The sequence below is a fragment of the Marmota flaviventris genome, chromosome 8, assembly GCF_047511675.1.
Source record: "Marmota flaviventris isolate mMarFla1 chromosome 8, mMarFla1.hap1, whole genome shotgun sequence".
NCBI classification, from domain to species: Eukaryota; Metazoa; Chordata; class Mammalia; order Rodentia; family Sciuridae; genus Marmota; species Marmota flaviventris.
In genome coordinates this window covers 131,089,143-131,101,854 of record NC_092505.1, presented here as the reverse complement: position 1 = coordinate 131,101,854, position 12,712 = coordinate 131,089,143, and the positions used below count along the sequence as shown (strand labels likewise).

General features: G+C 38.1%; 1 protein-coding gene across 1 annotated transcript in view; it reads left to right on the top strand.

The window, feature by feature from the left end:
- The window catches only part of Col6a6 (collagen type VI alpha 6 chain), a 104,313-nt gene that overhangs the window by 38,161 nt on the left and 53,440 nt on the right, over positions 1-12,712 (top strand). Inside the window, exons 18-19 of the mRNA XM_027934046.2 lie at positions 5,826-5,891; positions 7,248-7,301. Coding sequence (XP_027789847.2) covers positions 5,826-5,891; positions 7,248-7,301 — 120 coding nt within the window. The remainder of the gene's footprint in view (positions 1-5,825; positions 5,892-7,247; positions 7,302-12,712) is intronic.

Genomic DNA, 12,712 nt, shown 5'->3' with positions numbered 1-12,712 from the left:
CACTTTTGTATGCTTTCTATTGGATATCTACATTAGGAGAGGAATTTCTGGATCACAACACGGATGCCTGTATTCAATCTGAATCTTTATAATCAGTTTTCAAAATCGTTCACCCTGACTCACATTCCCACTAGCAATGTATGAGAGGTGTGCTACACACCTGTCAAAATGGCTACAATTTATAAAACTTGGTACTATCGACTGCTGATAGAATGGGGGCAACTGGGAATTTTATGTGATTTTTTTCTTTACTATGTCCTCCTCAAGAATATAATGCCTTGCTCACAGGAATAATTTGGTGAAATATACATACTGACAAATGTTAATGTTAGGTGCACTTTAAAGATGAGTTTACTTATAAAGCAGAGGGATTTGCACTTGATGGCAACATTGTTCACCTAATGACATCTTCTGATAATGGTCTGGTGACCCAAGAGTTTTGCAGACACAACTGCAAAGTATCTAATTTAGAACAGGAAAATATCCACAAATAAGGGTAATAAGAAACAATAGTCTAAACAGATGGACAATTCAATCATCTATATATAATGATCAGAAATTCATTTGAGGTATTGATACACACTTTCCATAGACTTTGATTAGAATTTCCCTTTGTCTATTATTTTTTTTATTTCTTACATACATGACAATAGTGGAATGCATTACAATCAAATTATCCATTCAAAGCACAATTTTTCCTAACTCTGTATATAAAGTATGTTCATGCCAAATTATGCCATTATACATGAGCTCTCTTATTATTATTATTTTTTGCATTACAATTCTTAATACACCTTTATTCCTTAACTGTATGATCATATAATGTTTTTTAATTACTTTTTATTTATATATGACAGCAGAATGCATTACAATTCTTATTACATATATAGAATACAATTTTTCATATCTCTGGTTGTATACAAAGTATATTCACACCAATTTGTGTCTTCATATATGTACTTTGGATAATAATGTTCATCACATTCCACCATCATTTTTAACCACATGCCCTCTCCCTTCCCCTCCCACCCCTCTGCCCTATCTAGAGTTCGTCTATTCCTCCCATGCTTCTTCTCCCTACTCCTTATATCAGAGAAAACATTCGGATTTGTTTTTTTGGGGATTGGCTAACTTCACTTAGCATTATCTTCTCTAACTCCATCCATTTACCTGAAAGTGCCATGATTTTATTTTCTTTTATTGCTGAGTAATATTCCATTGTGTATATATGCCACATTTTTTAATCAATTCATCTGTTGAAGGGCATCTAGGTTGGTTCCACAGTTCAGCTATTGTGAATTGTGCTGCTGTAAACATTGATATGGCTGTATCCCTGTAGTATGCTGATTTTAAGTCCTTTGGGTATAGACCAAGGAGAAGGATATCTGGGTCAAATGGTGGTTCCATTCCCAGTTTTCCAAAGAATCTTCATACTGCTTTCCAGATTGGCTGCACTAATTTGCAATCCCACCAGCATGTATGAATGTCCTTCCCCTTCATATAATGTTTTAAAAAGAAACTGGATAATGTAAAATAATTCATTTTATTTTTTAAAAAAAAACATTCTCTGACTTCAAAATGACTGTAAACTCAACCCATCAGAGCTTCTGTGATGTGCTGTTAGTCAATAGTTCTAAGTTCAGACGGCTTTTCAAAACAGAACAATTCTTCCCACCCACTTGGAATATGCATCTCAAATTTAAAACAACTCTATGTGCTTTTTTGTTGTTGTTATTCTACTTAGTTGTACATGACAGCAAAATGCATTTCAATTCATAGTACACAAATGGTGCACAACATTTCAATTCCCTGGTTGTACACCATGTAGAGACACAGCATTCGTGCAGTCATACAAGTACCTAGGGTCATAATGTCCATCTCATTTCATCATCTTTCCTACCCTCATAATCTGTCTCCACCCTCCTCTTTGCCCAATCCAGAGATCCTCTGTTCTTCCCATGCCCTCCCTCATTATAGATCAGCATGTATTAATCAGAGAAAACATTTGGCTTTTAGTTTGGGGATTGGCTTACTTCATTTAGCATAATATATTCCAACTCCATACATTTATCTGCAAATGCCATAATTTTATTCTCTTTTAATGCTGAGGAATATTCCATAATGTATGTACACCACAGTTTCTTTAACCATTGATCTACTGAAGGGCATCTAGGTTGGTTCCACAGTGTAGCTATTGTGAATTGAGCTGCTATAAACATTGATGTGGCTGTGTCCCTGTAGTATGCTGTTTTTGAGTCCTTTGGGTATAAACTGAGGAGTGAGATAGCTGGGTCAAATGGTGGTTCCATTCCAGTTATCCAAGGATTCTCCATATTGCTTTCCATATTGGCTGCACAAATTTGCAGTCCCACCAGCAATGTATGAGTGTGCCTTTTCCTCCACATCCTTGCCAACACTTATTGTTGTTTGTATTCTTGATAAGTGCCATTCTGACTGGGGTGAGATGAAATCTTAGAGTAGTTTTGACTGGCATTTCTCTACTTACTAAAGATGTTGAATACTTTTTCATATATTTGTTGATTGCATGTATATCTTCTTTTGAGAAGTGTCTGTTCAGTTCCTTAGCCCATTTATTTATTGGGTTATTTGTTTGTTGGTATTAAGTTTTTTGAGTTCTTTATATATCCTGAGATCAGTGCTCTATCTGATGTGCATGTGGTTAAAATTTGGTCCCATACTGTAGGCTCTCTCTTCACCTCAAGGATTGTTTCTTTTGCTGAGAAGAAGCTTTTCAGGTGAGTCCATCACATTTATTGATGCTTGATTTTATCCCTTGCACTTTTGGAGTCTTGTTAAGGAAGTCAGGGCCTAATCTGACATGATGAAGATTTGGGCCTACTTTTTCTTCTATTAGGAGCAGGGTCTCTGGTCTAATTCCTTGGTCCTTAATCCATTTTGAGTTGAGTTTTGTGCATGGTGAGAGAAAGAGGTTTAATTTCATTTTGCTATATATGGATTTCCAGTTCTCCCAACACCATTTGTTGAAGAGGCTATCCTTTCTCCAATGTATGTTTTTGGTGTCTTTGTCTAGTATGAGATAACTGTTTTTATGTGGGTTGGTCTCTGTGTCTTCTATTCTGTACTATTATCAACATGTCTATTTTAGTGATAATACCATGTTGTTTTTGTTACTGTTGCTCTGTAGTATAGTTTAAGGTCTGGTATTGTGATGTCTCCTGCTTCACTTTTCATGCTAAGGATTGCTTTGGCTATTCTAGGTCTCTTATTTTTCCAAATGAACTTCATGATTTCTTTTGTAGTTCTATGAAGAATGTCATTGGAATTTTATTTTTTTATTTATTTTGGGGGGGGGGGGTAGCTATATTTATTTATTTATTTATTTTTATTGGTTGTTCAAAACATTACAAAGCTCTTGACATATCATACTTCGTACATTAGATTCAAGTGGGTTATGAACTCCCATTTTTACCCCAAATACAGATTGCAGAATCACATCGGTTACACATCCACATTTTTACATAATGCCATATTAGTGACTGTTGTATTCTGCTACCTTTCCTATCCTCTACTATCCCCCCTCCCCTCCCCTCCCATCTTCTCTCTCTACCCCATCTACTGTAATTCATTTCTCTCCTTGTTTATTTTCCCATTCCCCTCACAACCTCTTTTATGTAATTTTGTATAACAATGAGGGTCTCCTTCCATTTCCATGCAATTTCCCTTTTCTCTCCCTTTCCCTCCCACCTCATGTCTCTGTTTAATGTTAATCTTTTCTTCCTGCTCTTCCTCCCTGCTGTGTTCTTAGTTGCTCTCATTATATCAAAGAAGACATTTGGCATTTGTTTTTTAGGGATTGGCTAGGAATTGCATTAAATTTGTATAACAGTTGGGTAGTATGGTCATTTTGACAATATTAATTATGCCTATCTGAGAGCATGGGAGATCTTTCCATCTTCTAAGGTCTTCTTCAATTTCCTTCTTTAGTGTTCAGTAGTTTTCATTGTAGAGGTCTTCCACCTCTTTTGTTAGATTGGTTCCCAAGTATTTGGATGCCCTCTTTCACCACTTCTATTCAACATAGTCCTTGACATTCTATCCAGAGCAATCATACAAACAAAAGAAATTAAAGGGATACAAATAGGAAAAGAAGAATCAAACTATCACTATTTTATTTAGAAGATCCAAAAAAAATTCCACCAGAAAACTTCTAGAACTAATACATAAGTGATGAATCCACTGAAAAAGAGAAATCAGGAAAACTACCCCATTCAAAATAGCCTCAAAAAATATAAAATACTTGGGAATCAATCTCTGTGCTTTTTTTTACATGTGGTGTTAGTGGGTTGCTATTTCAGGAAGAATTCAGGAGAACAAGATCAAGACAGAATAAATAGAACATATGATCAGATTATTCACAGGAATGCATGCAAATGACACACATTCCTGAAAACTTGAGCTTATGCAGATTGAATTTGTGATCAGAGGAAAGCTCATTTGGCTGTTTGGAGTTTCCCATTTTGACAGGAAGATTTTTTTTTTTTTTAATTTCCAGTAATGCTGGGGGTGGGGGAACTGAGCTAAATCTTTTACCTGATCTACAGAGTCTAGTAAGTCTAGAATGTTAATCATTTGACAACATTCTTAGAAGCCCATGTTTAATCATAAGTTTCTGTTAAATGGTATTTTTTTGTCCATTTGCATAGATCATGAAAAGACTAAATTTATTCATGTTCACATCAGCCAAACTATTTATCTATATGTAACTGAGGTTGTTTGTTCTATTAAATATACTGGTGTGTGATTCTTTTCTATCATTTCAATCAAATCCTGTAGAATTGAACTACAATAAGGGGCTTATGTGTCCAGCGGAACAAAATTCTGAACTTTGCCTTCCTTTTTCTCACTTGCTATATTTGTTAAAATACAATTTTCCACCTTTGTCTTTTAGGTATATCTGCTTAGAGAACTTAAGAGTCAAATACTTAAACCTAAAGGGGGAAATTAAAATGTAGAAAATAATCTTTGGTTTTGGTAGGTAACTGAAAGAAATATTTTCTTATGTACATTTTAGTTATATCGATTATATAAAATAAACTCCAGATTCATCATTTTCACCCTATTAGCCTACAGGCTCTGTAAGTACAAAAACTATTTACAAAGTATCTGGAGCAATGATAAGTCCCTGTTGGTGATGGCAAATTACTTATTGATTGATGAAGGTAATCTGGGATGCTATCAGTTGAACATCCCGGCAGCTGGCACTCAGCAGGACTGGATAATTGTTGTCCCCTTTCAATTTATAAGAGCATCGACTGAATTGATTGGCTCAATTGATTGTCTCAGCATCACGGAACTCTGTCTGTGGTCCTTAAATCCAAATTAGAAAGCCTTCAGTTTGCCTGCTAAGGATAACATCCCACAATGTGTGCCTACTCAAGTTCCTACTTGAATGTTTGCATGAACATTGAAAAAAAAAAAAACTCGAAGATTCCAGAATTTCCTGGAAACCGAAAAAGTAGGGCCGGGGAATAGTATGTGGAGGGCAGCCAGGCATCCAGGAAGAGAAAGGAGATGAGTGGAAGGTATAGACTTCAGCATCCAGCAGTCTGCTTACATTATTGTGGTGGAACCCATCAGGAGCGTTTGCCTTCTCCCCAGGGGAGAGGAGAGCAAAATCTACTGATTCTCAAGTATAAATTTACACCACAAGAAAAAGGAAATGTGATGAGAAGGAGTAGCAAGAAGGGAACCCAGGATAAGAGTTGACTTCCACCTGAGTCATGTTACATTCTTAAGAAGAAATAATTCAAAACCTATGAATTTTTCTCCTTTTTTTTTTTCAGGGAATTCCTGGATTTGACATTTACATAGAAGGACCCAAGGGCTTGAAAGGAGAACGTGGAAGACAAGTAATTATGTGGGCATTTGAAAGGAAACTTATAAAATGATTATGGGACAACAGTGAGACTCAAGGTCAAGTAATAGAATATGAAATGCCTGATAAAGAATTTGAAATCAGATTGAATATACTTGGTGCAGGAAAACCATTGTTAGGAACGGTAATGTCTTTTACTCCTGCTCATCAGCTTCCCTGGGATTGGAAGAACATTCTCTTCTAAATCTGATGTGATTGCTTCACCAAGCTGTATCCTTGAGGTCTTTATTCATGAATACAAACATCTAACTGTAACTTAAAATGTAGGGTTAGCTGATTTCGAGAACAATGACAGCAATAAAACCGTGCAAGCGAAAGAGTTTTAGGCCTTCCCAGAATCCAGAGCGCACATCCTCTAAAGATTTGATTAAAAAAAAAAAAAAACAAGACCTGGTAGATTTATGTGGCCCATACACCCAAGGCAAATCTCTTGGGATTGATCTCATGAAATCTCACTGTTTGATCTGTCATAACCTGTTTTTCAAGATTTTCTTCTTAAATAATTATCTGAAAAATGTCCCTGATACTTTTTTTTTTTTTTTTTTGGTACTGGGGATTGAGCCTGGGGCACTTCACCACTGAGTGACATCCCTTTTTTGAGGCAGGGTCTTGCTATGTTGCTAAGGCTGGTCTCAAACTTGTGATTCTCCTGCCTTAGCCCCCAGGTTGCTAGGATTATACACATGCACCATTCCTCTTGATAAGAAAGTTCCCTTGATAACTTCAGCTAGGGAAGAAGTCTGATAGGCAGAACTTTTTGATTTGGAGACGACTTACTTTTTGGAAGCTCTGTTCCTTACTAACTTTGTGGCTTTGGACCACTTTTTGTAAACCTCAATTTTTTCATCTGCAAAATAGTTTGAATAGCCTACTTTTATATTTTCTAGGCTTGTAAATTATACTGTAGTTTTGCATCTTGGGAAGACTTGTGAGTATCATGAAGTTTTATTCACAGTAAGATGTTAAGCTACAAAGGTGAGCCAACGAAGAAATACCAACCAGTCACAGATGTCCCTGGTACATAGAGAGCTTCACTGTGCTGATGGTGGGAGTAGCTTGATTTGAATACTCTGGTGTGTACCCAGATACAAGTTAGACAGTGGTGATGAGCAGGTGAAGCCTTGTCATCAGTGTTTTGTCCTGCTGGTTCTTGTCACCCACATGGAGATGTGATGTATGACCACTGGAAGTTAATGCCACATTCCAAAGGGAGGTACCTTTCTCGCTGGTTCGAACCCATCTGTTCTCCCTCGAGTACAAGCTGATGTTAAGCAGGAACTGTGTCAGCGCTGGGCAATTGCCTTCACATGTTTATCTGTTCCTTTAACAGGGTAGAAGAGGCTGGCCAGGACCCCCTGGAACACCAGGCTCCAGAAGAAAGACAGTAAGTGTCCTAGACAAGGAGACCCCTGGCTCCAGAGCTTACATTGTCATTGAAGGCTACGGACAATTCTCTCTCATGTACTTTTAGTCATGACTGTGGCTGATTGTGGGGATGGGGGGAATGGTTGCATTGAGTCTCACTATCTTGGGGGCCCGAATTAGGATATTGCTCAGAATAAGACTGGTGAAGGACTTGGGAGAGCCTCTTAAACTGGAGAGGAAAGTGTGGATGCAGGAGAAATTGCCATCAGGAGAGACTACCCAAAAGAGGGGGGGAAAAAAGCCTCCAACAAGGGGGGGGTCAACATTTGGTCTACTTCAAGGCTAACTGTGATTGCAAGGGATGCCTTTTCACAGTCCAAAGCCCATTCCTTTGCCAAATTTTATAACTATATGGTGAGTCTGGAAAAAATGGAAGAAAAGCGGCCCAGGTTTAGGTATATATCTGAGAGGTTAGTTAGGTTAGTTCTTATGGAACTCTTTGTGGGTATCTTTTTTTTTTCATTGTTTTATTTTGTTGGGTTTTTAAATGAATACTTTTAAAAAACTTTTTCTGTGCTTGACTGCTTAGAAAAGCACAGAGATTATAAAAGAAAGTCTTTATCCAATAAGCAATAATTTAAATGAAATTCACATGGACACCTGCATCAGTCTAAATTAAACCTATTTTATCTCATTTTGCAACATTTTCTTTTCATTCTTTGGTTATCCAATCTCTCCAAGTTCCCTCGCCTCCCCCTCCCAAAAATAAAAAAAAAAATGTTTTAAAATTGAGCACAAAGAAAAAGTAGTTGAGGATGTTGCATTTATTACACATTTTACTTTCTGAGCAGAAGTGGTTCATAGAGCTAGCTATTAGACTCCATAAAAAAAAAAATATTTGTGTCTTGAAGCCTACCCATCTTCTTTGCAAGGGAGAGGAAATGGAAGGAAGAACTGAGATTACATTTAAAATGGGCAGAATTGGATTGCTGGGAAAGCACTTCAGCACTGTTTTAATGCATATAAAGAAATGCATTTGCTATTCATTTCACTTTCTAAAAGGGTGTAGGCTGCTTACATACCCCTGGAAAATATTTTCAATTTAAAGACTATCATCCAGGAAATCCTGGCATGTGAGAGTGTGCATTTATTGTTTTATAGCCTCTAGAGACTAATGCAGTGTCTCCAAGTAGTATTGAAACCACAACTGCTAAGAAATACAGCCCCTTGTTGAATTGCAGATTCAGCCAGGTTCACAGGAGTTAGAAGCAGGAATTCCAGTTCAAAAAACGGCAAAGCAAAGGTGTTTTTTAACATGATTGCTCTGCTGTGCAACTCACCCCAAAGAAATTCAAATTAGAGAAACAAACAGGACCACAGCTTCAGACCACAAAGGATGGCAAATACCAGTCAACTACTTTAAAATCTGGACCCTAATGAGGAAGGGTTTGGAGAGTTAATACACATCAACTTACATCTGATAAGCTGGGATCAGATTTCTCTAAAAGTAACTGGCACTGTCCAGAAAGCACTGGTGAACAAAACCCAGAGGCACTGTGGGTTTGAGAGGAACACAATTAGTACAAACACAATTAGCAGAGGAAGAAGGGTAAGGATGAGAAAGTGAAAAAGAGTCCATCTGTATTATCTACAAATCCAGCCAAGGCCCACAGAGGCTGCAAACAATGAGGATGGAAGACACAGTGCCTATCACAGCACAGAGAGACCAGGACTTTAAGGGCTTCCTGTGAATTCCATGAATCTCTTCAATGCCAAAAGCTGGGAGGAAGATATAGCCCTAAGGTAAAAAAAATAAATAAATAAATTTTGATAAGAAAGTGTTTGAGACAGCAGCGTATCTATATCAAAGCTACTGGCTCAATCTCATCTACACCTCCCCATAAATTCTGCAGTCAACAGGTGCTCCTATTCAAAGATGGCTAAAGGTCAGAAATACTGCTAATTCTTTTATGAATTAATCAGATCATTAATCAGCAGCAGCTGCATAGGAGAGAAGAAAATCATTACCAACAGATAAATAAACCCTGATTAGAAGAGGGATGATTCAAGGAAAAAGTACAACTCTGGCAAATAGTTCTTCAAAGTCTCAAAGAAATGAAAACAACATTATTGCTTTAAAAAAAAATTTCAAAGAATTGACAAGACAACAGGAAGGGAGAGAAGCAAACTGGTCATGCTCAGGGGCAGTGGAAGGACAAAATGAAGCCCTCTACAATATAGTAGAAAGGTGACCGCTTGATTTGTCATTCCATTTTTGTTTTTTCCTTCTATTCGAGTAAAATGTAATATTTAAATTAAATTTAAATGTAATATTTTAATTTAAAATAGCATGAAGAGTGTGATCCCTCTTTAATGCAAAGTACCACTATTTAGAATTTATGCATGGAGAATTTGGGATGATTTTAAAAGACTTATTCTGTGTACTTTCTCTGTTCAAATATCTAAAAATCAGCACATATTACTTTTATAGTAGAAAAAAATACTTTTATTTTTTTCATTAGGAGAACTTTCATTGGATACCATTTCCTTTTTTCCTTTTTCTTTCTTTTCTTTTTTGTGTTCTTTTTTATTTGTTCTAAAAAGATATACAATGACAGTAGAGTGCATTTTGACATACTATATATACATAGAGTATAATTTAGTCTAATTAGGATCCTATTATTATGGTTGTGCATGATGTAGAGTTTCACTGGTCGTATTCATATATGAACATAGGAAAATTATGTTGATTGATTCCACTGCCTTTCCTAATCCTATCCCCTATCCCTTCCTTTCATTCTCCTCTGTCTGATTCACTGAACTTCTATTGCTTTAAATAGATATTTCTGCCAGGCACAGTGGCACACCCCTATAATCCCAGCAACTCAGGAGGCTGAGGCAGGAGGATCACAAGTTCAAGGCTAGCCTCAACAATTTAGCAAGGTCCTAAGCAACTGTAGTGAGAACCTGTCTCAAAATTAAAAGTAAAAAACATAAAAAGGGCTGGAGGTGTGGTTTAGTGGTAAAATGCCTGTGGGTTCAATACCCAGTATAAATCAATCAAAAATTTAATTAAAAATAAATATTTCCTTTTGGTCAAAATTATTGTCTTTTTATTTTCCATATTTCTATTGGTACATTGTAGTTGTACATAATGGAGGGATTTGTTATTACATATTTAAACATGTTCACAAAATCAATACAATTTGCTCAATATCATTCCCCATATTTCTCTTTTCCCTCTTAGTTCCTTTCTTCTACTCTACTGATCTCCCTTTGATTTTTCATTATTATTTTAGGAAGAAGAAAAATCTATACCATTCACTGCAAAACTGTGAAATATAACCAGGCCTGGGATATAGCTCAGTAATATAATGCTTTCTGAGCACGCACAAGACCCTGGGTTCAATCCCCAGCACTACAAACAAAATTATTTTAAATGTAGGTTGATAATGAGCATTCAGGACTTCACAGTGCACTAAGATCCTGCTGATCTAGTAAGTGATTGGAAGATGGCCAATAGCAGGATGTGGCATGAAGAGCCATCATTGAACTGATTTGACATTTATCCATTCAACAAACATTTGTTTAGCATCTACAATGCACCAGCAACTCTACTAACTATCAGAGTTATAAACTCAAATAAGAGGTGATCTTCGCTCTCAAGGAACTCAGAACCACGTTGAAGAGCCTGATTTCTCAGCCCCAGTCCTATTGGCTTTTGTTGAATCACTCTTCATGTTGGGCTCTGTTGGAGGTTAATGCCACCACTGACCTCTACTCACTATGTGCCAGTATTACCTCTGACTTGTGACAACAAAAGTTTCTCCTGACTTTACTAAATCCTTCCTGGAGAAGGGAGCTAAGCACCCCCCATTCAGTTGAGAACTCTTGGTGTTGAGAGAGGCTAATTAATTGTTACCATAGTTGCCGCAGTCTGGCTGGGCACAATTCACGAGCCACTTGTCAAGCAGAAATGAACTTTATTTTTAGAACACACGCTGCACCACAGGAGCTCTTCAGGAATTCCCTCAGAGCCCAACTGCCACCACCGGCTTCCTGAGCCTCTCAACCCCCACTCCTCCTGCTCTTGAGGCCGATTGGCTGGGTCGCATGGGCGGAGCCATGGGCGGAGTCAAAAGAGTCCCCCAATGAGCAGCTCCGGGGTATGAAAGGGCGAGGGAAACAGCCCAATGAGCATCTGCAGAGGAGCCAGTCAGCTGGCAGCTAGAAGTTTGCTGGGGCCACTGTGAACCAATCAGCTGGAAGTTTGCGGGGGCCCCTTTGGCTGTGGCTCTCAACAATAGTTATATCAGGAGACTTGGCTGGACTGGGACCTGAGAGGCAAGGAAGAAGGACCAGAGACACAAAGCAGCAGTGCAGGGGCGTAGGTGGGGTTGGCTCTTTCTGAACCACACTTTGCTTGCTGAGAATTAGAAGAGATTCTTGTGCCAGAGCTAATGAGAAGCAACTGTAGCCTCAAACCAAAGCATGTCTTCATTCCTGTTCAGTCCAGAGGCTGTTAGTTATGCTTGGCCCTTTTCATCCTTCTTGGCCCTACTATACAGGCCTCCTGAAGTGCTCTGGTACAGTTCAGCCTCATTGCGAACCAGTAAGAATCTGCCAGTAAGATTCAATATTGTGATGTTTCACCATCTTGCTTTATTCCTGGTGATTCTTTGTCCCAAATTAGTCCACACCTATCTAGGAAACTGAGTCCTGGAAACATTTAGGAAGCCAGACCGAGGAATTCAGGGGCTAAGTATCCTGTACTGGGTCCTCTTCCCTTTCAAGTTCTTTCTTGATGTGCTCACTCATATTGGCTTCAAATATAAGTCCATTAGTGTGGATGTTACCAGAACTCTACCCGCCCTTGGGCAAACCACTGGGACGTATTGAGATTTCATCTTTCATTTACAAAACATTTGCAAAATCGTGTTTTAACCCATTTCACTCTTTGTTTGTTTTCCTGTCTCTCATATCTGCCAAAGTATCTCTCCCATGACTTTCAACTGGAGCTTAAACCCCAAATAGCCATTAACAAAAGCGAGAGGCGATGACTTCTCAGTGTGCTCCCATTACTTGTGCGACTGGTGGATTAAAGTCTGTCTCCTCGGTTAGATTTAAAAACTCCTCGCTAGGGACAGGAGTCAGAGCCTGCTCACCATGACCTAGCTGTGGCTTGGGAGGAGCAGGGACTCAATAAACATATGTTGCCATGACTCATTTTACTCAAGCCCTTTCAAAAGCTGAGCTTAAAGACACAAGAGAACCAATGTTCATAGATGATGTTTCAAACATGGTGACCATGAACCAGAGAAATACTTTTGAATGTGGACATCTGCTCTGTATTCCTTAAGGTATAACAGAAGCTCTTTATTTTGCTGGAATACAAGGTTTATTTCAGTTTCTCCTACTGCAACTGGATGC